Source organism: Strix uralensis, chromosome 4, assembly GCF_047716275.1.
Source record: "Strix uralensis isolate ZFMK-TIS-50842 chromosome 4, bStrUra1, whole genome shotgun sequence".
Taxonomy (NCBI): domain Eukaryota; kingdom Metazoa; phylum Chordata; class Aves; order Strigiformes; family Strigidae; genus Strix; species Strix uralensis.
In genome coordinates this window covers 88,806,896-88,831,653 of record NC_133975.1, presented here as the reverse complement: position 1 = coordinate 88,831,653, position 24,758 = coordinate 88,806,896, and the positions used below count along the sequence as shown (strand labels likewise).

General features: G+C 40.1%; 1 protein-coding gene across 22 annotated transcripts in view; it reads right to left on the bottom strand.

The window, feature by feature from the left end:
- Nucleotides 1–24,758, bottom strand: part of CELF1 (CUGBP Elav-like family member 1) — a 69,775-nt gene that overhangs the window by 5,758 nt on the left and 39,259 nt on the right. For 10 of the 22 annotated variants that reach the window (XM_074867623.1, XM_074867629.1, XM_074867639.1 and 7 more), the window contains 6 exons: nt 24,039–24,120; nt 20,912–21,040; nt 14,086–14,199; nt 13,721–13,906; nt 12,691–12,834; nt 1,795–11,087 (listed from right to left, as the gene is read on the bottom strand). In XM_074867623.1, coding sequence (XP_074723724.1) covers nt 10,960–11,087; nt 12,691–12,834; nt 13,721–13,906; nt 14,086–14,199; nt 20,912–21,040; nt 24,039–24,120 — 783 coding nt within the window. In that variant the 3' untranslated portion in view covers nt 1,795–10,959. Of the gene's footprint in view, nt 1–11; nt 186–1,794; nt 11,088–12,690; nt 12,835–13,720; nt 13,907–14,085; nt 14,200–20,911; nt 21,041–24,038; nt 24,121–24,758 lie in introns of those variants that run through there. The other 12 variants (XM_074867641.1, XM_074867642.1, XM_074867636.1 and 9 more) reach the window with 6 other exon arrangements.

Sequence of the window (24,758 nt, the reverse complement as noted above, 5' to 3'; positions counted from 1 at the left end):
GGGAATCTCACCTGTCATGCAGTGGAGCTACACATGCAGTGTAGCTAAGCATGCAGTCACTTCTTCAGAGTGACCACACTGAGCTGCTTGTCCTCCTCCCCACTGCTCTTCATAACGTGTCCCTGGTGGCTCCTGGCCATATGAAGACAGCAGAACGCGGCTGGTAAAGTCAGGAAGATTGGAGACTGGAGTCAAAACAAGTAGTGAAAGGTGGAGGCGGATATGAGAAGGAAAAAAAATTCTCCTAAAACATTCAACAGCAGGACTTAATCTACAGGTTTGTGTGTTTCCTATTGATGTTGATAAATATAAGAACCATGTGAAATGCTGGTTATTTTCAGAGACTAATACGCTGGCTCTTATTTTAATAGTCTACTGATTGGTGGTGGCCTTTTAAGTGAAAGAAAAAAACCTTAAAAAAAAATAGCCACCTATGCAGAGGGATCTAGTATTACTTCTGTAAGACGCAACTGATGGAGCTTTGACTGCTTAAGAGGAGGCTAGCCAACTTCTGCACAAGCAGGAATCTTCCATCCCGCCTCAACAAACGTTTTTCTGATTCAATTGTTTCTCTCCATGCTTCACCTCAGACATATCTGAACTGAAATCTCCCCGGCCTCCCTTCTCAACAGCTGCAAATTAACTGCAGGGATCCCAGCACACTCTGCAACAGGTGGCTCAGCGCCTCGCTTTGCAGTTGGTGCGCCGCAGGGAAAGGAATGCGGCACCGAATCCTCATGCTTGCAAGCGCTCTCGGATTTACAGTCATGTAGGAAGCAATGGGGTGAAACAGAGTATGCCAGATAACAGAGGAAAAGGACATGGAGGAGAAATATAGCTGCCCTGAAAATGCTTGCAGCCTCTGAGAGGCAAGACAGCAGAAGGAAGGAGTAGCGTCACTGAGCTTTCAGAAATGTGGCAGAGTCATAGCCATTGTGGTACTTTCCTTCTGAGAGGCAATATTAATGTCAAAACTTGCGGCAAGTTTCTAAACAAATTATATTTTGCCTACGCCAAATACTTATCTTTTTACTACTCGTTTTATTTCAAATGATTGACATATCGTAGTTCTAAAAGCAAAGCAGGTAACTTTCATTTATCACAAAACCTGAGCTGGTAACTAATCCCAACCCATTTGGGGGTTTTCCTGGGCAGTATTTCCAGGACCAGGAGCACTGGGGACTGCAGATACCTTCACGTTGCAGAACCAGGAAAGGTTCAGCAAGCTTGGCCGTGATCCTGGAAGGGTTAAGGAGACAGTGGTGGGTATGGGGCTCGTAGGAGTGGTATGAGCTGGTGCCTATCTAATCCCACACGCCACCACGCACACATGCTGTTCCCATATAGCTAAAGTCTGGTGTTATGCCGATGTTATTTAGCCCACGGAACACCATGAAGCACAGTGCATGCACAAGCAAGTGGCTACGCAGCACCAGTTCTGTGAGGCTGGATATGCCTACACCTCGCTCCCCAGTGTATCACATATTGCACTATCCAAGATTCTCAGTTTTTCTGTATCTAATGCCTAAAGGGGACTTGACTGCCAAATGATACAAAATGGAGGCTAAACAACCGAAAATCCTTTTCCATTTCTACTCAAAGTAGCTCATCTACACAGAGGTAAAAATCCAGGGCTATATTGTACATCCAGAACAAGTGTTCTTGGGCCATGAAAATTTTTGTGGCTCACAGCTAAGAAACTGGAAGATAGTTTTCTCATCTCTCTCCTCATCTTCCCACACCTGGACCCAAAAAGAACCTCAAGTTTAAGACACAAATACAACACACAAGGACTCTTCTCAAACAGTTTAATAGCAAATAAACAAAGGAAGGTACCACACTTGGCATATACAAAATGACTTGTTGTCGGTGTGTCTGTGCAATTAAAACAGCTTTAAGTTGCCCTTTGGGACAAAAAGAAAAAAACACACACACACAAAAGGAAGAAAATTCCTTTAACACATACTCGCTCGTTCCAAACTTGTAACAAATCTTTTCATTTTTAAATCCACTACACAAACTCTGCGATCAGATCAGAAAAGCAACACGTGCTCCTCTGCTTTTTAAACCATTAAAGTAAAATCTGTAATTCTCTACAGAGTACAACACAATTTCACACAAAAAGACATTCTGTTTTGCAAATCAAAACAAGAAAAAAAGGAACAGCTCAAACAAGGTAAAGAAAAGCATTTCTACGACTGAACCACGACTTTGAGTTGATTAAATCCCATTACTGCAGAACAGACTCTACATTTGGTCATAGTGGCAATTTGTTTTCTCGTCACATTGTGAATCACTTTACATTGTTTTCTAGTAGAAAAGGCAAAAAACTGTACAAAACCCCTAGTGTTAAATACAATGTTTGTACCAATAAAAAAGCCCACAGGTTTGTCTCCAAAATGTAAATTTTCTTTTTAAATTATTCACAAAAAGCAGCCAAAAATCAGAAAGGCAGCTGCTGCTCCACTGTCTCAAATCCATTAAAACCACCACAGGACAATTACAACAACCAAAAGGAAGAAAAGGAAAGAAGAAAGGAAAGAAACATCCAACATTTGGCATTTTGGTTTTCTTCAGATATTTTTCCACAGGTTTCCCCAAAGTTCCTTATGGAACCAGATGCGCATGTATAGAAACATCTTGGCAGTTACTTGGTACACTGCAGGGTATCAGTGCCCCCCACCGACATGCAGCCCTGTGCATTCAGACTGTGGGACTAACAGCAGCCAGCCCACAACCTTACCTCCCAAATAAACAAGTCTCCATCCATTTTTCATCCAGCCTCATGCTTTACTCCCAGGTATATGTACCATACCCAAACATGTTCTGCCTTACAAGCAGATTAAGGACTGTCTACACAGGTCTAGCCAATATCTATTAAGAATCCTCAGCCAACTCAGGAGTAGGATAGAAAAAAAAAATCCTTTTACATCTTTGCATTATCCCAAACACTGGACAGAAGTGAGATTTCTATCCAATCAAACACAATGTTTTCTCAGCAGAAGCCCTTCTCCTGGGATTTCATTTCGTATTATTTTCTACTGTTAAGATACCTACACTAGCTTGCTTCTCCTGACTGAAACTTCACCACAGCACACGTCTTCAGGTGCCTTCATCTAGAAGCTACACCCCACTTTCTACCCGTGCAGATGGTATGTAGCATAGGGGGAAGCCTGCTACCCAGAAAGCAGTAACCTGTTCTAGTTCACCCTGCAAGCCAGAAAAACTGCTTAGCTCATTACCCAATTAAAAACTAAACAAAAACTAAAAAATCTCCGTAGAGATTCCCCAGCTAAGGCCCTTGAGAAGAGAGCTGAGGATGGTACCCTGTTCAGGTAACAGCTTGAGAGGCTGTTGTATTGTGCTTGTCACTTGGGAAAAGAGCCAGCAGTTGTAGGACCAGGTTTACAAATGCTTTCTCTGGGATATTTCAAACACTTAATTTCGAGAGCTAATCTAGATCATTCCAGAATCCTGCCACCAAGGTCTGGTATTAAACTGGGGCCGGACTTCACAAAAATGTCCCCTGACTTATACAAAATGGTCATAAAGAGTGTGTCAAAGGAGCCCAAGCTTCAGATAACTTTGGAAACAGAAATACTGTGAAGTTTCCCCTCCTTCCTGAACCCCAGCTAACTCCTTCCACCAAAACTTCCACTACAGGAAGAGTGCAGCCGAGCCCCCGGAAGCCTCGGACAGCACTGGAGGTGGCACAAGGTCCAGGTGCCCTGTCAGGCAGACAGTCTAAGTGCACAGGTAGATGCCCTCAGGTGGCTTCTGATCAGATATTTGTCATACCAAAAACACCAATTTAAAGGATACCTTTGAAACCCATTAAATTGCTCAGTTTTTGCACAAACTATAGAAAACAGAGAGGTGAAGAAGGTGATATATACGAGGGTGTGAAGAAAACAGCAGGAAACATGCAAAACATTTCTGGGCACTATCTTAGTTTGAAAGATTAAAACAAAAACATCACATTTTGCTGAGGAGATTGTAGTTACAAAAAAACCAAGCACGCTGGAGCTTAACAAAATACAACATCAACTTTGATCAAATTTTCACTGCAGACTAATAATCACACAGGGAAGCAGGGGAAAAAATAAAAATAATAATTAAAAAAAAAAAAAATCAATAAATGCCAGGGCAAAAACGTAGCTACAATCGGAAGAAAATGTAGTTCAAGTGTTTTCTGCTGATGCCACTCAATTCACAAGTTTGAACTCATAAAAACACATGCTGTCTCCTCAAGCACAGAAACCAGATCAGCAAAATGTGACTAGGAAGTCTCCTGAAAGATTGAGTCACACCGTATAACTGACTTTTTCTTCGAAACTGTGTTTTTAAAACTAAGCACACAGAAAAAACTAAGCCTAGAAAGTGATTGGCTGTATGTTCACAGAAATACAAATACTCCACAAGGTATGCTAGCAAGGCTGCTCTGAAGACAATTACAAAGAATCAGATTCACAAAATCAAGTGGTTATCTTACGAAGGTCTAGAAAAATAGAAATTCTTTTATATTCAAATGCAAGTTTAAATATTCCCCTTCAGCAGTCTTTCTAGCAAAACCAATTTGGCAGCACAAAAAATAACCCACAAAAAAAAAAAGAAAGAAACAAACATAATAAAAATACACATCAGCATCAAAGGTCAACACAAGGTCAAAGGTGAGAGTTCAAGCATCAGAGAAGCTGAAGAGACAAGGATTTGGACGATGTACTTGAACGCCACATCGACATGCTTTAGGCACAACGATGAACAAACGGCAGGAATCTAGAAAAAAAACAAACCAGAAAGAGGGAGACCCACTGAGTTACACAGAGCAGTACATCCAAACACGGAGAGAGAGAACAAGAATGGGCACTGTACAATGAGATCTCCTGGGGAAGGGAGTTGACAGGGAAGGGCAGCACATGCCAACAATGGACAAGTAAAAGTTGAAGTACATGAAGGACACCAAGTAACATCAAACTGCCAGAAACCAAATGGAAGCAGAGGCTTGGATTTCCCTCTCAACACCCAGTCTGTGGAGCACTCCAGCAGCCTAGTGACACACTGATTAGCATGCATTCACCTTGCCCCATGCCCGGTGTCTCCACTAGCTCTGTTTAGGAGAAGAACAGAGCAAGCTCCCTCCCCAGGAGACCAACTCCAAAAAATATGGCTCCAGGGCTAACATTTGCCCACAGAGACTGAGACCATGAGAGACAAGACAGAGGACACAAGGGATTCACAGGTGGTTTGACGGCTGAGACTTTTCTTGCATCCTAACATGGGAAGTTCTTAGGCAGTGGTAGCCCAGGAAATCCGTGTTCTTTCCTTCAGCTAATGTCCCTTCTCATTCCCTAGGAGCCCATGAAACTGGGGGTGGGTGATTTGGAACAGGGGGGAAAAAAAATTTATACAAGACAAGAACTCCACACATTAGAGAAGAATTCCTTAAGACTTGACTGCAAGTTAAGACTTGTCCTAGCTGAGCACTTTTCATACCATTAGACCTGCACAGGGATTTTCCGTTCCCAACCCGTTATATAAACAGCCCCCAGCTCCCTGACTTCGTGAGGAGGGGATTCTGGGCTCTGAGAAGCTCTACAGTCACTGTTGCCAGTTTGATGAGTAGGAAGAAATGTGTTTCCTGAAGCTTTCTTGAGGAGTTGATAAATAAAATAATTCTTATATTAAGTATAAATGCCCTTGTTTCCTCCCCTCAGTTTGTGAACTGCAGGAGACAAGCAACATTTTGGGAAGAATGTGGGAGGTAGGGCAGAGAGGAAGCAAGTTTCTTCTTTTTTCTTCCTCCCTCCCCCCACCTGACCCCCCTTTATCTCTTGTTTGTGGCCTTACTGTTCAGCACATCTCAAAGCTGCTGGTTAGAGACTAGAGCGAGGTGAGATTGGCATATTGTCTTATAGCATTTATAGCATGTTTGAGAGTAGCAAGTGTTGCATTCTAGTTCAGAAACAAGAAGCACATTGTCCACTAAACCTGCAACACTCCACTTACTAGAACTGCTGAGATTAGTTTGCTCTTCATACTTTCCAATTCAGGGAAAGGACTTAGTATTGAGTTTAAACCAACTGCAGTAGAGTACAATGCAACTCTTGCGGTTATTTCTGCAGTTCTAGAAATACTCTAGATAGTTTGCAGGTAGCTGTAAGGTTTCAGTCCTAAACCAGAAAGGCAAATTTATCATGAACTGAGGCATGAGAAACAAAAGGCATGAAATCAAGTGACATCTAAGCACGCACCATAGAAATTCTTTGTATGATTTGTTTGGTGTTTTTTTGATAAGAGATTTTTTCAAATATTTCACTCAGCAATTTTGAGGGGAAAGACTAAGTTTCATTAAAGCCCTGAGGAGGGACTGGCCTGCAAGAACAGAGCCGTGAGATGCTGGCTAAGAACATAATGACTTGAGGAAAGTTATTCCAGTTTGTTCTTGTTTTATTCTCAGAACTGTGATAATTCTGCCTTCTGTGTTTTATATTTTGTGGTAGGTATGCTCACGGATATATAACAACCTTATGTTTAAATGTGTGCAACAAGAAGCTCTCAAAGCATTTTACATGTCCATAGTTGCACCTTTCATTTGCAATTTGCTTTATCCAAGTCGTTTTAGACACTTCCAAATGAAACAGGAACAACTTCATTCTGCTTGGCTGTTTTTCCCTAACTTACAACCATTAACAAGAACACTTTGGTTAATTCTATCATGCAAGCAGAATATATCATGCTATGTGACCTTTAGTATTCAGATGAAAAGCTTTTTCCTTATAGATGTATTTGCCAGTGAGAAATTTTCTGAGGCGCCTATTTTCCAGATAGTAGCACCCACAGCTAGTAAACTGACTCATCATTAAAATATGAAGAGATATTCACCATCATGGTCTCAGATACTTTTGAAAAATTCCAATCCTCATTCTGTTTAGGATTAAAATTTAATCACTATTTATCAAAGGCATTTTCTAATAATGCAAGCTTTGTATTACTGGAAGAAAAAAACTGAACTACAAAAAGATATCCTATTTTGGACTGTTGATTATCTAGGCGACTGAAGAATCTACGACTTCTTTTACTATCGTACTTGATACTAAGTAGCACCAGCCTAAGACTTCAGTTGTTCATAATACTTTCATGTTATTGTGGCATATCTAGTAAAATCAAATGTCTTCCAAGGGGAGTGGGGGGGGAATCTATGAAGTAGACCATTTCCATCTTGTTTGTAAAAATATGTAGAGTACCTCCTAATGGCACATGTAATATGGAATTTCATTTCTTCAGAAGTCCGACTAGCTTTTGTTGTAGAAAATTCAGATTCTTTGGTTTATGAGCATACAGAATACTTTGTCCATGTGGCTACTTAAGCCAATCCTTCTGCAGTTTATTTGAACTCACCCAACTCTTATCCTACTATCCAGCAAATAAAGCATTTGACACCGATTTGATTTGCACTTGAATGAGAGCATAACAGGAATTAGAAATAAAATAAAATTTAAAAACCCCAAGTCCCCAAAATCCCAGACTTTCCTGCCATGAGTGAGGAAGAAAACTCGCTTAAGACTGGAAGGCAAGAAGAGCCTAAATCTCCAGAGTCAGTGGCAGCCACCAAACAGACACAGAAATGTTGACTCTATCTGATCAGTTCTGTTATCAGAAAAATATCTGCCCAAGTCACAAACTTGATACATTTATTAACTTTGGCAACATATACATTGATACACCAAGAAAGGGAAATCTGAAACAAATACACAAAAAGGGCAACATCTTCAGCTGGTGAAAACTGATGCAGCTCTACTGAAGAGAGCAGAACTGCATTGATTCAAACCATCTGAGGATCACATCTTTTAAAATTTAACCTGCATAGATTTTTTTTCTTTTTCTTTTTGGCAATACTTATAGTTATGCCAGTAAGGCACAAGAGCTAGCCCAAGTTAGGTGTCTTAAGGTAACTATGTCTGGGAGGAGTCACTGATCAAACTAAGCCACAGTGTGAACTGGTGAATCTCCTAAAGTCAAGAGGAGTTGCACCTATTTGCAACAATGCCAAGCTTGATCCGTAAGTTACGGTATTGAGGACACACTATAAGATGCAGAAGCTAAACTAACTAATTTTGGGCAACTGAAATGACTAATAAAGAGGCCAGAGCATCAGGTTAAAAGAAAAACAGGACAAAGGTCTCATAGTACAGTGGGGTAGGGTGCAAAGAAGGTAAGAGTGACTGTAGAGACCCCAGAGCACAGTGCTCTCCTCCACTGGTTCACAGCATTCGTCTTCCCCATTTAGCAGTTGTTGGGCTGCCAACAGGCCACTGAAAATCAGTAGTTTCAATCATGCACATCATTATGTGTGTAAAACAATCACATTCAGGATTCTACAAAACCCTGGCCTTTTTTTCCAGTGAAATAATTTAGGTAATAAATATTCTCCACCCTGGAGCGGTATAAAACTTCTATAAAAATAGAAACAACATTCTTGGTTACAGCAGGTTGCACTTGGAGCAGTTGCTCCCAACTATGTGTTTTTTTTTTTTTGTTGTTTTTTTAAATCTTTTTTTGAAAAGTATATTATTTATAAAAAAAAAAATCCCATTATCACCCTGGAGGCCTTCACACTCCAACACTCTTTTCTCAGAAAACCAGGACACATCTTTCCCATCGTGCAGAATTCAAGTGTACATGGTTCACTTAAGTGTATGTTTACGTTTCTAGAGAGATTCAAATAATTAACACAGAAGGGTACCACATGCCAGCGTAACTGGGAAATTTGGCAATCTGGCCTTTGAACCTTTGCCACCACAAAATGACTTGAATAATACTGATAGATTTACCTGTCTGCCATCAATACAGATGACAGACCAGCATCAAGTAACTTTCATTTTCAATTTCAGAATGGAAAGGGCTCTTCTTGGATGCTATGGGTCAGGCCTTGTACTTTTGAGGTTTGAGATCCCAGGGGACCCAGTCCCTAGGAACGCCCGACATGCCAAACAGACCACCGCGCATCAGTGTGGATTCTGAACATCATCTCAGGTTTGATGGGTTTAGTGCTCCTCCTTCTGGAGCAGAACAGAAAGTCCCAACCCTGTGTCTGACCCACACACTCCTTATTTAGCAGCTGGCTCCCAGATTGCAGTGTTAGCTGGTGCCCTGGGAAACAGCATCACAAACCAGGAATACAAAGAAAACTAGGAAATGGAGAAAATATGAGGTAAATGGAACTTCTGTTAAAAGATGCACAGAAATTGTAAACTTCCTCTTGTGATAGAGGCAGATTTTGGTGGTTATAAAATGGGACTCTACTCTGATTTCTTAAAACAACTCAGGCCAGAGTGTCAAAAGTCCTTTGAGCCCCCTAAAACCAGTGTATAACAAAGGCCCTTAGCAACGCATTAGCAATTTCACAAGTGTGCAGAAAGTGTGTGTTCATTGAAGGGGTGTGTTCAATTTGCCTTCAGTATAGAAGGTAACAGCTAGTACCAAAAGGCAGAGTAAGACTGAATGGCTCAATGCTCTGCTCTGGTTCCACAGCTCCTGTGTTAGCCTGTTTTGCACTGATACACACCACCTTAAAGGAAAACTGCAGTACAAAGAAATACCTAATTACTAAACCAAATCACTGCACAAATTGGGGTTTTTTGGCTGTGGGTTCGTTTGGTTTTTTTTTAATAAAAACCAAGATGTTACCTTTGCAACAGAGTTAAGACTGAGAAATCAAATCCTATGAGAACATGTATGAAACAGGAGCCTCAAGAGCTGTGTTAGGGTTAACTCTGGGCTTTGCATCTCAGTTTAACAGGCATTTTAATAGAGAAACAAACAGCAGTTATGTTATGTTTATCAGAATGAATTCAAAGTAATACTCTGCAAAAAGGACATTATCACACAGAAACGGGAATGTGATGAACGGTTAAGAAGAAAAAATGTCAAAAAAATTCTTCAGATTACCAGGGATCAAAAGTTTCTTGTTTCCAGCCCCAGATGTATTCATCCAGACTAAACTGTATCTCTCTATACTTTTCTACAAAACCTAGATAAAGTACATAGGGTAAGTTTTCTTAAATATGGAGAAATTCACTGCATCTCATTAATATTCATATTAATCTGGACAGTGAAATTTTCTGGGCAGGGACATTATCTAATAATTTTATAAAGTGCTGGGTACATTCACAGTGCTATATGAACACTACTTTATATACAGCAAAAAAAAAAATCACTGCAGTTTTCCTTTGGCTTGTTAATGTGTTCACCCTTGTAGCCTGTCTCTTGCTTTAGAGATGATTTACTAAAGCCCCACCATGGCATACAGTTAAGGAAATTTCCAAGAGTGGATGCGGCATGACAAAGGCTACATGGAGTTGGTTCTTTGCTCACCCAAACTTGGATGGACTTGGTTCTCCTTCCCCATCTTTGTTTTCATCAACTGTTCTGTGCTATTTCTGCTTTTCCTTCTCCTCTCCGCCATGGCAGTGTGGTGTGGTGTCAGTTCTGCTTCCCCTTCTCCTCTCTACCCCAAGGCAGTGTGGTGTCAGTTTCTGCTGCTCCCTTTAAGCTTCCCTCCCCACCCCCAAGGAGCTGGCATTGGTCCTTCTCAACACACACTGGTTACAAACACAGCAAACTTCAAATAAGGAAAAAAACAAAACAACAAAAAAAAAAACCAAAACAAAACAAAACAAAAAAAAAACCAAAACAAAACCAAAACAAAACCTCAGCGATATGGCACCTAAACTCCAAAGTAAAACACTGGAAACAAAAGCACAAACTTGTCCTCCATCCGAAGCGGGATTCTCAGCAGAGGCTGCAGCCGAGTCTTCAGGGGAAGATGGGCCAGATAGAAGGCATGGATCAGCTTCCAGGACTGTAAAAACACAGCCTTAGGGCTTCAAATCACTAAGTGCGCTCCTCTCCAACTTACCAGAAGATCCTTCTCACTCCAGTCCCGGAGGGGAGGGGTGCTCAGTATGGCTTGCTGTCATTCTTAGAGCGCTTGAGCTGTACTTTCAGACGCTTCATGCCAATCTGAAAGCCGTTCATTGACTGAATGGCAGCCTGTGCAGAGACAGGATTGTCGTAACTTACAAAACCTGAAGAAAGGAAAATACATAATTACACCATGCCAAAGCTGTCCAGAACAGCTACTCACAGTTGGCAATGCAGGTACTCACAAGGTCAGAGAGGCTTGCATGAAATGCCATTTCAGAAGCTCACAACCGTTCATAAAAACTTCTTGCTAAGGGCTCTCAGACAAAGCATTGCTTTCTGACCTATGGAACTTTGGCCAAAAGATATACAAAGCTCAGGAAATTAAAATAACATTTTCTAGTCTTCCAACAAAAATGAGTACTGTTGTTTGTTTTATAAGAACTCATTCCTGGGAGAAAACCAAACCTGGAAAATGTTGATCTATATATGAAAGCTCATTAAAGATACAAGACTGAAATCACCCTCTTGGCGTTATGAGAGTACATTTGTTTGTAGTGAAGTAGCTGTCAAGGCAGTGTGGCACTTGTACCACACTATTACGTTTAGGTTTCTCGCAAATGAAAAGCTGTATATCATTCCAGGGAAAGAGCATCCTCAAAATAGTCTTCTGCAGCGTTTTGAAGGAAGCCATTTTAAGTAACTCCAGTCAGTGGCTGGCATCACTACCTGGGGAGATCATTCTATATGCTGGCATTATAGCCTAATGCTCAGCATATTTTTGTGTTCTCACAAAGCATCAGATTGTCCACATCGTTTGGCTCAAATACTAAAAAATACAGGCTATTATGTAGGCACAAAGCTATCTAAACCATAGAGAAAGGCTCACCTCTCCTATTCCATCACAAGAAATCTCCACCTATCAAAATAGTCATGAGATCTTACAGCACTACAGAACTGCTACAACCGCTTGCACTGGGGTTTCAAAGTGAGGAAAATAAAACCATGACTCTTTCAGTCCACCTGCGCAGCCTCCTACTACACAAGATAAGGAAGAATACGTTCTTTGCTCTTTTGGCATCACAGACTTTAGCAGTTAACTGAAAATAATCTATTTGGGTAGTAACAGTAACCCGACAGGTTGATTTACAGTTTTAGGATACACTTCCCACCCTTACGTGCCTCTCATCTAAATACACAATTAGCAGAGCAAAATTAGTATAAGAGATGCAACCAAAGTTAGGTAGTAAATAACAGCTGAAGTGGTTTTACTATTACGAAGTTTTCAAGAATTAGGAGGAAGCTTTAAAAATTGCCTTCAGAGCATTTACAGAACATTAGAGTCAAATGCTCCTGTACTATATGGTACCCATAATAATTATATATTAAAATATTAATAGAAATCATTCATAATGGTAATTTAGTAAGTAGCATATACAGCAGTGTAAACTATCAGTGAAAAGACAGAAAGGGGGAAGAGGAGAAAGTATACCATGATTATATTATGCAAACACAAATCATAGTGAATTATCTAGGGTCAAAACAGTATAATGAGGCATAATAGTACAAAATCAGGAAAAGCAGAAAGTCACAATGAAAATCAGGAAAATACAGTTTATTGCTGGAATAGTTGGGATTTATTTATTTTTTTAGCAATATAGAGAAAGAGTCACTACCTGACTTGAAAGCTAGTCCAGACAATATACTGGAAAAGAGATTACTAGAAAGAAGCCACCTTTCTACAGGTAATGATTAGACCTAACATACCAAAACACTTGCTTAGATTGGTCTGCTTGTCAATGAAAACCTTGGCAGAGACGACATTTCCAAATGGCATGAACATCTGCAGCAGATCCTGATCCCCAAACTCCTGGGGGAGATGGTAGATAAACAGATTGGCTCCCTCTGGACCTTCAAACAACAAGTACAAATATAAACTCAGAAAGAGCATAGATAACATAGGCCCATTTCACAAAAGAAAAAAAAAAAAGGTGAAAAAGCCATTCAAGCCAAATTTTCTAGATAAAACAATGAAACTGCTGTTTGCACTTCTGCAGAGTACTTGATTCCAGAATAAATCAGCATGACCCTTTTTTGGGATTGATCATTCAAATAATTCTAGCTCTTTCTCACCATTTTTGCTTGTAATTTCCACATTGTGCCAAAACTGGATCACAGATCTTTGCTGTAATGAAAGCTGAACAGTAAGTTTGAACCCCAGATGCCGACTACAACAAAAATGGCTACGCAAAGCTTGCAGCCCAAAGAAACGAAGTAAATCTCAATGCAAAATACAAGTAATCTCATTACTTCTAATCTGACAGATTCTTTCCTAATCATCATCCTACATACTGCTGAAAACTTACTCCTGCTTTCTCCATTACTTTACACAACATGTTAAATTGATTCTGAATCTGAAGAGTGAAGAGATTGTCATTAAATGTATGTGGGAAGAGGTGTAGGACCAAGAAAACAAAATTAACAAAACCACAACCGATTCTCTGACAGTGGGATGTATCAGGCTGCAGACTCATACTCTCCTATCCTCCAAGAAAATGGAGGAGTACGATTACTAAGCACTTAAGACTAGACAAATCCTGGGAGAAACCTCTTGTACAAAACCTACTCTGGACAGCCCTTAACAAAGAGACCTCACAGGTTTTCCTTCTTTATCTTCAGTAACTCCAGGATTCTAAAAAATGCCACCAGTTAAGAGCTCTGCAGATAAGGCAGCTGCAAGGGCTGAGCTTGCCCTTTGGAAACCCCTCTCAAATTGTTTCTACAACTTTCTGCCTACCTTCTTTCTGACTTCCCGCTGCACCAATACTCTGTTGTGTTAGGAGACTCTGGTTATAGAGTGTGGGCAAAGCAGCAGCAGCATATTGTTGGATTCCAGAATAAGCCTGCGTGAGGGCTTCCATTGTGCTACCTGTCCCATTTGAGAGACCACCACTGCCAAGTCCTCCATTTAAGGCTGCCATTCCTGGAAAAGAAAGAGGAAATAAAGGTGACTGAGTATTTCCACTGAGCCAGATCAATTACCTTTAAAATACTCTGCACTATTACAAAAAGCAAGGAGCAGAAAAAAACCCCCATAGAAATAGCACAGTCTGAGGAATGATAATCAGCCATTCCCCCAACCCACCACAACAGGCAGCTCACCTGCTAAAGAGCTAACGTTGAGGCCTGCTGTAGCCCCTGCCAGAGTCTGCAATGCTCCAAGAGAAGCCATTGGATTAACAGAGGAGCTGCTACTGGAGCTAGGTGAGGAACCTGCTATTAAAATAAGATAATTAGACTTCAAGCAATTATTTTTTGGTCTCGATAATTCAACTTCTTCATTAAGTCATTTCTGTAGAAAAAGGCTAGTGAGGAACAGATCAAGGCAACACAGCACACTATGTTAAAAAAAAAAAAAATCCCAAACCCACACGACTTGATTGATCATACTGTTTATATCTTCTAATCCCTTCCAACATTTTTGAAAAACTTGTTTCACCAGAATTTAGCAATAATAGTTTCATTAAGTGTAAGACACCAAAGATTCAGACAATATACAAATGTTAGCTAAACTCTGTACCTCCACATAAGGCGACCAGCAGCAATGCCCATTCCCTGCTGACTAGTAAGAATCACTTGCTATATATTAACATCTATCCTTGAAACACCACACAAGGTGAAAAAGACCTGAAACACAGATACTAAGGACATAAAGAAAGCTCCTGTCGAACTGCACATATGGTTTCCCCATACTGCCAGAACAGGAACAGCAGATGCCCAGATTATTCTGACACATGAAATAATTTTCCATTAAAAATCCCACTGCAGCCGCTGGGGCTAAGGCCAAGAAATGTCTTGGAATGTACATCCAAAATACACTCTATTCTATGTTGACTGTGCCACTAACATCTTTAAACATGTTTACTCAGTAAGAGAATTCTACAGATACAGTAACTAGCAGACTAACAGCTTACATGGCCTGCCAAATTCTACAACAGGTAGTTAGTTCTACAGAAACAGACATCAAAACCACAAGAAAAAAATTTGCAAGCTGCTATATCAAAAGAAACAGAAGTTCAAATTAAGGTCATCTACAAAGATTACGGACATGATAAAATAAGAAAAGAATAGCATTTTTATGAATATATAGCAGTTGTATTCCTAACAGGTTTGAGGGCTACTTTGAAGAAGGTAAATAAGAAGAGCTAATTGCTATTAACCCAAGCAAGGGTTTAAATTTACTGCACAAGGTGCACTGGAAAATATTTATGGCTTCTACAAATTAAAAGATACTGAAGACTGGTGCTGTAGAGGTATCTTGTAGTCTGCTTTCTTATCTGTCTGACCAAGTGGGTAACAGAAGAACTGAAATTCAGGCATCTTCGGTTTCCTTCATGTTTCTATGGGTCTCAGTTAATGCTGTGTACATCCATAAAAACTTTTAAAAGAATTTTTAGCATCTTTCAAGCATATTCACACACATCACATTCACCACTTGATATATGTGGCATAAAGTCTCTGATGAAGTGGAATATGGTAACTATTTAAATGGAATACAGCAAACTTGCCTAACAAGTCCCAGCAAAAGCTGTACCTAACAAAAGTAGCTGTACCTCACATAAGCTGCATGAGAACCCAGGGAGTTGCATTTCATATCACTGTTTAGTTTTCGTACAGAGGTAATGACAAACTCTCTAAATGAGTCAGAAATTGAAAGACAATATCCCAAAGTATACTTTAAGATGCTTACTCTGAAGAAAAGGAGACACTTCCTGTCTTACTATCAGTAGCATATTAAATGTTGGAAAAATACAGAGAACAAGTTACAGTGTAACCCTCAAGTTGGTATAAAAAATAGCATAGCTGGCTGAATAAAAGCCAGTGTTCAGAAATTATACAGCTGCCTCAATTTTAGAATATCACTTGTTTCTGCAACACTTCGTTGCTAGTCTGCATAACTCAAAAAGACAGTACATTTGACAGATGAGAACACAATTGAAAAAAAAAAAAAACAACCCACAATAAAATAGTAGTATTATGGGAAAAAAGAATGAAGTCAAAGCTAGAGAGCAAAATAAAAGAGAGAATGGATGCTTTCCCTACGTTAAAAAGGTTGTGATTTTAAATAAATTCATTTAAACCACTACAAAAAGCTGACCACCCAGTTATTTTAGTTTAGCTGACTTTATCAGAAATCTCTTTAACCAAAACAAGAAATGCTTTAGTACTGAAAACGCCAAGAAAATTTCACACTCTTTATTTTCTGTATCATATGTATATAGGAATTGCTGTACTGAGTCAGCACCCCATTTCTGATGATGACTAAAGGCAGATAAATAACAGTAGAGCAGAAATACAGGGCAATTACAAAGGAATACTTCCTAGGTATAGTCTATATACCAGTGCAGTAATTTGTGAATGAAGGGTTTTTTCATCCAAGGGCAATGTCTTTCTATTAAAGTTAAGATTTTCATTCATTAATTTCAGTGCATTTTGAACACCAAATTGTTTGACTCTACTATGTTCTAAGGCATGAGTTCTACAATTTAATCATGCACTAAGCAAAGAAATAGCTCTCTTACTTTTGAACTGTCAGCTGACAACTTCACCTTGACATCCCGTAATTCTTGTCTTGAAATATCTAATGACTAGTCTTTCCCTATTTGTCTTCATCACAACACTGATGTATTTGTAGGCTTCAATCATCTTCCTCACATGTCAGTCTTCTATTTTTCAGGTTCCCTCATTGCTCCTAATAGGGAAGGAGTTCCACAGCTCTAGTCATCCTTTCTGCTGTTCTGGTTTGTGTATTATTTTAGAGCAGAAAACAGCACACAGTAATGGGGATGGAATACATATACATGTTCTTTACCTCATCCATAATTCTTAACATTGTTTCTGTGCAGTTTTTGGTGGGTTGTTTGGTTTTTTTGGCTTGCTACTGAGGTTATGTTTTCTTAGAGCTATCTACTGAGTTATATCTAGTCACTCTAAGAGAACTAGCTGAAAATACTTGAAAAGGTTTTCAGAAAGTTTGAGTATGTAAACAATAGCTAGGAAAGATAACGAAACTTGGACAAGGACATCCAATTTAGCCATACAGCATCCAAGCAATGAGCTAAGGAGCATTAAAACTCAGGCAATAAACCTGACTGAACCATACCAGAATTAGTTCCAGTAAAGCAGAAGGACTATGACGTCTCTGAAAACAATTTTGCTGGAGACACGCTAAGTCCAGCAAAGTCATCTAGTCTTTGCTGGACCTTTGATGGTTGCCTTTGAAAGAAGAAATAGAAATATACATCAGCTTTTGCAACCATTCTATTTTGCTCTGGAGCAGACAATTCTTACTGATGTCCAAGTCGAAAAGATGGCAGACAAGACACTCCAATCCTGCAATACTTCTATAATGTTTTCTTGAATGCCCCTTTCACAAGCTAGCAGTTTAAATGCATTTATCTGAGGACGCAGTCTCTGTAACATGGATTACCTACAGGTGGATGCAGCAGCAGTCTGTTCAGTTCCAAAGAGTAGCTGTTTCATTGCAAGGTTGAAAGTTTTGCTCCATCCTATTCTACATCAAAATACACAATACTGCTTGGAAATATCTAAACAAAATCACCTGAAATGAGTAGGAAGACAGCACAACAATACTTAACACCTCTGAGTGCAGCCATTCTGACACGCAACCTATCCATAGTCCACAGACTCTGCACTGTGTGGTCTTCTAAGTTCTCCAAACACAAAAGGTATCAGTGCAGATGAAAGAAAAATCAAAAGGGTAACTATGCGTAATGATTGTCTGGATTTTTCCACCAATTATGCAATTTGAGGACAACCTAGGAGAGATGTCCAAATAAGCATCAGATGAACATTTGGATGACAGATGGATAGAAGTCAAGCCAGTAGTCATCTCACCTGCAGTTAGGTTTAAGAGGTTATCACAGTAGATGTTGCCATATGTCCCACAGACAAGGCAGGCATTTACTAACACATGGTACTGAACAGCTATATACTGAGTTTTTTCATGGTCTAGGTATGGTTCAGGAAGGATGCTCTGAATGTGTGGAGTCCAAGAGCCTTCTATATGAATACATACAGTATGAATGCACACATAAATATTAATCAAGACACCTTCAAGTTTGCTTTTATAAGAGGTAACAGCTAGTTCAGAGTAAAGAGTTAAAAAGCTGTAAAATTATAGGAAGTATCATGAGACTGAATGCTGACTGTTCACAGTGAGGCTTCCCCTTCCCCCCAAGTTAAGTACAGTTGAAAAGGTGAAGCGTATTCATACCTCTAATGAAAAGCACTGAAACAGTTTCAGAGTCTGATGTCAGTGACTACATACAAACCACATATCCTCCTCAACCTTTTACTTCTTTTGAACAAAGCTAATCTCTACTCTTCAAAATTATACTTGAAATTAAGTTTAAAGAGCAATACAACAGTGCCTGCTTCATGTTACAAGCCTGTGAAGAGTGAACTGACCAATACATCTGTATAGGATATTAATTCAGATGACCCATCATGATTACCTGAATGTTGACACACAATCATTTACTGACATTACCAGCGATCAGAAAGTTGTTTGGATTCAGCACAGCAGGTACTTAAAAATCACAGAATGGTTTGGGTTGAAAGGGACCTTAAAGATCATCTAGTCCCAACCCCCCTGCCACAGGCAGGGACACCTTCCACTAGACCAGGTTGCCCAAAGCCCCGTCCAACCTGGCCTTGAACCCTTCCAGGGAGGGGGCAGCCACAGCTTCTCTGGGCAACCTGTGCCAGTGTCTCACCACCCTCACAGTGAAGAATTTCTTCCTTGTAACTAATCTAAATCTCCCTTCTTTCAGTTTAAAACTGTTACCCCTCATTCTATCCCTACACACCCTGATCAAGAGTCCCTCCCCACCTTTCCTGTAGGCCCCCTTTAAATACTGGAAGGCCAGACTCCTCCCTACCCCCTAGCCAGCATGATCAAAAGTGGAACAGAGTCCTGAGATACGTCTCTCAAAGGAAAAGGAATCTTCAGAGTGCTGTGGAACAGCCAAAATTCACACAGAGAAAAACAATCCCCAAGAAATCACACAACACACAATCCCTTTCAGTTGAAAAGGACCTCCAGGAATCATCTAGTCTAATGGTCTGGCTCGAAGTTGGTCTAACTCCTGAGTTAGGTCAGCCTGTTCAGGGTCCTTTCCAATTGTATTCTGAGTCTCTGAAATTATGGAGATTCCAGAACCCCTCTGGCACCTAGTTCCTGAGTTTAATCACTCTCACCATTAATTTTATTTTTCTTTTATATCCAGTCAGAATTTTCTCTGTTGCAACTTGTGTCCATTGCCCTTCAGCTTTCACTGTATGCTTCTGAGAAGAGGCCGTCTCTCTCTTTTCTAGCATGTCTGGCATTTGAACTTCACAACCGACCAGTCCCTTTCCCCACCTCAACAAATTGGAGAACAAACTCGCTCCAGTCAGTAGACAAGAGAGTCAACAAGGAAATCTTAAGTTTTAAACGCCGGTCACAGCAAATTGTAACCTGACAATTCCAGCTCTGCTACTGCATGAGGAAATATGGGAAAAATTCTCAGATATATTCACCTTCATGCTTTATCTATGATGAAGCAGCATTAGTGGCTTATAAATGCAGCTTTTCTGTAGCTGCAACACTTTGGGGTTTTTTTAAAAATGAATAGGATGCCATAGCTGGGAGCCAAGATAAATTTTAACCTTTAAGGATTTCAGATCACAAAGTTTTTATGTAAAAAAACCCTGTCCAGTAACAGGACACTCTTTGAACTGAATTCTTTCTTGGAGATTTCTTTAAGTAGAAAACTGTGCAAAGCACCCACGGTTTAACTCCTGATCATGTGACATAAGGTTTTCTAAACAGCTTGCCTTGTAATCTCTTTATAATCTCTTAGTCCAGCTCCTTTGTCCTCCTATGCAATACGAAAAGCTACCTGTGGAAATTTAAAACACCCCCCGACCCCCTTTGGCCTCTCACAATCACAGCTGAGGATATCAGCTCTGTGGGCTGAACTTCAAAACTAGATAAGCAATTTTGCTTTTTATGAAAAACAAAAAAACCCACCCAAAACCAAACCCACGTACCATGCTGTAGATAGTGAAAAACTGACACCCTGAAAATACAGAGTCTCCCTCCCCGTGTGAGGATTCAGAAATAATGGAGTAGAATACTGATCCTCATTTGCGGTAAAAACTCAGCATGTCTGATGTAAGCACAATTTAATTTATTTTTTGTTTTCTTGTTTGTTGCATTTAATGATCACATTTAACACTAAGATGGCAAAACAACACTGCTTGGTCATTCTAGCCTCTCTGGGTAAAAAAACAAAAAACCAAAAAACCCACACCAAACCAAACCACAAGAAACCCCAGAAGGACAAGATACTGATTTTTACGTGCAACTCATACACTCAGTTCTAGACAAATGCTTTGCAATAAATGTGTTAAAGGTCTGTTTATTCTACTTCTATGTGGTAGTTATAGTATCCTTGTCTTCATTAATGCCAGAGGAATATAAACTGTACTGTTCTAGTGCACAGAATGCATTACTTCATGCTTAAGGTGTCTTCGATCTCCATGTCCAGAGGAACAGGGTATACTTGCCACAGTACCTGCCTAAAATCACAGATAAACCGAATATGTGATGAGATTGTAATAATGTGACTGGAAAGAGGTCACCTACCTTTCTGCTTCATGATGACCTCAAAAATTCTTTTTACTTGAAATTAATCTGACCATTTGGAGGAAGGAACACAGCAGGTAAAAAAACCTTTGCTGGTGGCAAAGATATCTGCCCTGAGCAAAGGCCAGTGCATCTACTAGTAAAACTGTTTATCTATTAAAGAATCAACATGAAAATGACAAAAAGGGATAGACAAAACAGGTGACATCTATCCTGAAATGACTCCTAAGGCAACCCATGTCATAACACACTACAGCACAGGCAGTCTCTTACCTGAGCTGGTGAGCACACTCAGGGGACTGCTGGAGGAAGTGAGTGCAGCGGTACCACTCGGTGTGTTCTGAGCTGCACTGGCCGCAGCTGCTAATGCAGCCAGGTTCTGTAATTGCATCGCGTTCAGTCCTGCAACACATTGAAGAATACACAGAGTTTCTCCATTGCCCAAGCTTAACAGATCCAGCAACCTCAGCACATCACAAGGGAGTAATGGGAAGGAGCTTAAAAACAACAGGCTTAATACTAGTTACTGATCTTTTCTACACTGCGATTCCTTGTAATAACTAAAAAAGTTTGTCTTTGCCCAGATAGATGAGTTTCAGTAAAAGACCAGGTAGTCATGATCCAGATGTAGAGTCCAGAGTAGAGAAATTTTCAAGCAGTGTTCTCTCCAGTCACAAAAGCATAGCAGCTCAGTCTGAGAGTTAAGCCAGGGTCTGACAGCAAATCTGCAAGCTACAGAACTTGTCTAGACACCAGGCCAATAACGTCCTCTTCTCTTGTCTCCCTCCACTCTCTTTGTATGGAAACAGCAGTAACTGCAGAATTCTTTCAAGAAGGCCTAAACACTACAGTGGCCACAAAGTCACACCTTTAACTCATCATCAGATGATTATCAGCACATTTTGTTTGGTGCCCTCAGCAGTCAAGCAGCAACACTCAATTGTGAGACAATGTGAAGTGGCGACTCCTGACCACAAGATAGCCAATGTACACAGACGATAGTCAGGTGGTCAAACAAAAGTGGTGAGGAAAATGAGAAACATCAGGCATGTTGTGGGCAAGCAGCCAGGAAGCAGCAAGGGGAGGAAGGTATCCCTGTGCTGATGAACTTGTACTGGGCAATTTACTCACCTGACCCAACTTAATTTTGAGTCATAATTTTTGAATGAAACCATTCAGTCAGTACCAACACTGTAGTTTGCCCTGGTTTCCTGCCATGGGATTATCGCTGATATTGATCTTCTGAACTCTGCATTTTAGCCATCCTTTCGTAGGCTAGCTCCGTTCATCCAATTCTGCCTCTTCCCTTTTCCCTTATTTCCATTTTTTGTCTCTACCTTTGCTTATTCTAACAATTCCTTCTCTTCTCATCTGACTTCAGATAATCCCTAATTCTTCCCTACAAAATTAAAACCAAAATTAAATTAATCACCATTCACATAGCAATATCAAAACATCCTAGGCAGATGTGGCACCTCGTCTTTTGGATGCTTAGTAAGTACTTGGTGACAAAGCACACATCTCAAAATCTCAAGTATGTAAACAGAAAACATAAGAATCTAAGTGACAATGCAGCATGAACTATTTATTTTCTAAAAAACTTCTACCACCTTTAGCATAGTTCATTTGTTTTTTTTATATCTTTTTCAATTGTTTTCTCTTTGTGACAGGGTCTGTTTCCCTAACCACATTTAGTGTCTGAAACAAGAGGATTCTGCCTTTATTTAGATTCTCAAGGCACCACTGAAACATAAAAGCACGACGTTAAAAACAAAAAGTTACATTTCTTGTTTTTATTGTGCTACAGAGGGTTAAAAGTGCAAGTGTTGGAGCTGGTGAAGAACAGAGCAGCTTGCTTCCTTTCTGAAGCAGTTTGGCATGTGTGTGCTGCACCTGTCCTCTCCACATTGTTTTCCCATCTGCTTTCGAACAGGGTCAAGATTAAATTTTGTCTACAAAGTCTGACATAGTTTGGGATCTAATTACCTACCTAATTTTTCTTTCTATGAATTTCAAGAAAGGGTATCAGTGGAGATATTAACAGGGCTTTGAAACTAAAACACTTTGTAAATAATCACAGACTTGGAATAATTATTTCAAAACACCATGCAACATGCTATTTATACGTCTGAGTTCTCAATTTTTAAGGTGTTTTTTAAATAGTGAAGCCAGAATTACACTGGAAATTTCATAGGCAACCTCAGCTAGTTAGCCCCTTCCCCCCGTCCCAGTCCTTACTGTAGTAACAATTAATGTGAACTGCTGTACTGTTTTCTCCTTTATTACCACTTGCTTTTAAACAGACACAAGAGGGGGAAAAAACAGTATCATGTGCATAACAAACTATTACAGATCACCACCACACAGGATATTAGTGAAACTGATTTCTAAAAAACAGCTTTTAGCAAGAGTCTGTATCTAAGACCTCTGAAGAGGTCTAACATGAAAAAAGCAAACATAAGCAGCTAAGGTTAGAGTCAACCTCAAGTATAAATCAAAGTTCTTACAGTCAAAAACATAACACTTGGTAAAAGCTTGTAATTGTTACCGATGGGTGTACCAACACAAGTCAGATGTACAAAGACACTTTACTTTCTTAACACTTTCAGATCAACCTCTGCACAGACAGGGCATGTGATACTGTGAACTACCATGCAACTCCAGGAGGCAGTTTTAGAACCCTAAAATGTTCAGTGTTAAAACAAAAACCAGAGTTTTGCTGCCAGCAGAAGAATTTAGAGAATGTGGTGGAGTTATTCACACGTGTTTTATTATTCCCCACTCCTTGAAGACAGAAGGGACAATCTGCAGCCCCAGTACTGCTATACTCAGTGAATATTCTGACTAGCAGTCCACAGCAAGGAATTTAGCTCATTCCCGTTAAGCTGATATTTCCCTAACAGCCATGGCATAATCAATTGTAATTCAAACGAAGGAATTAAAAGAACCTGAATGAATGACTAGTTCATATTCCCACCCACATTGCATTTTCAACTCTGATGTATTTAAGAATAAAGAATTTAAAACGGAAAACCTAAGAATTCATTATCACTGAAATGGATGCATTAGTTCTTCAAAACACAATGCTTCACATATGCACCTGTCCGGATGAAAACAATATACAGAACCACCTTTTTGCATCCATCAGAGAAGGTGATTTTAAGTGCCAGAGGTAGGGGAGATTACCAGCATACCACAACTTACCTTAGGGACAACGGTTAAACTAAGATTAAGAAGGAACATCCACACTTGTAGCAGAGGAGTCATTCCAAAGGACTGGGTAAACTGAGGACTACTTATTTCAAATGAGGTTAATGTGTCTACAGCCTTTTGGCTACTTTCTCTACCCTCCTCCTCTTTTCTTTGGCACTGAATTTGTCTTCTGGTGGAAAAAACTCACCTCCCATTGGGTGGAGGCTGCTCAATGTGTTCAGGTTCCCAGATGACGCAGCTGCTGTCTGCTGAAGGAGCTGCAAATAAAGCTAGACATTACACCAAAAAACAAAACAAGAGTGAGAGTGAGGGCTGGCTCCGCTTCTGGGAGAAACTGCATTACACCACAGCCAGAGCGCCGTCACAGAGGGAATTCCCACTGCCCATGCACCACATTGTAGCAAAGCGTAAAGAGAATTCCCCTTACACAATATAGCCAGAGCACTGCCATAGTGAAAATCCACGTTGCCCATGCATCACATTGCAGCCAAAGCAACAGCTTTCCTCACTCAATATCATCAATGTTGAGGGAAGTTTATAGCTAATACACCAACACAAAACCAGAAGAATCAGTAGTGAGAGAGAGAACTTCTATCCAAAGCACCCCAGGCAGGACTACCACCCCTAAGGATATACTACCTCAAGCCAGACTTTACAGCTGATGCTGCCAGCATAGGACAAGTGGCAAATGCCATACCAAAGCCAAAGAGCCACAGAGAGAGGAAACCCCGTCCACTTTCCTTTAGCACAGCAGCCATGAGAGAAATGTCAAGCCTCAGCTCAGAAGCTATTTAGACAGATTTCCTATTCCTTTCTCCATTAACCAGGTGCTGTTATTAAAAATTTCAATCTACCAAACCTAAAGCCATAGTAGAAGAGAGAATGCCCCCACTTCAACAGTGCACCA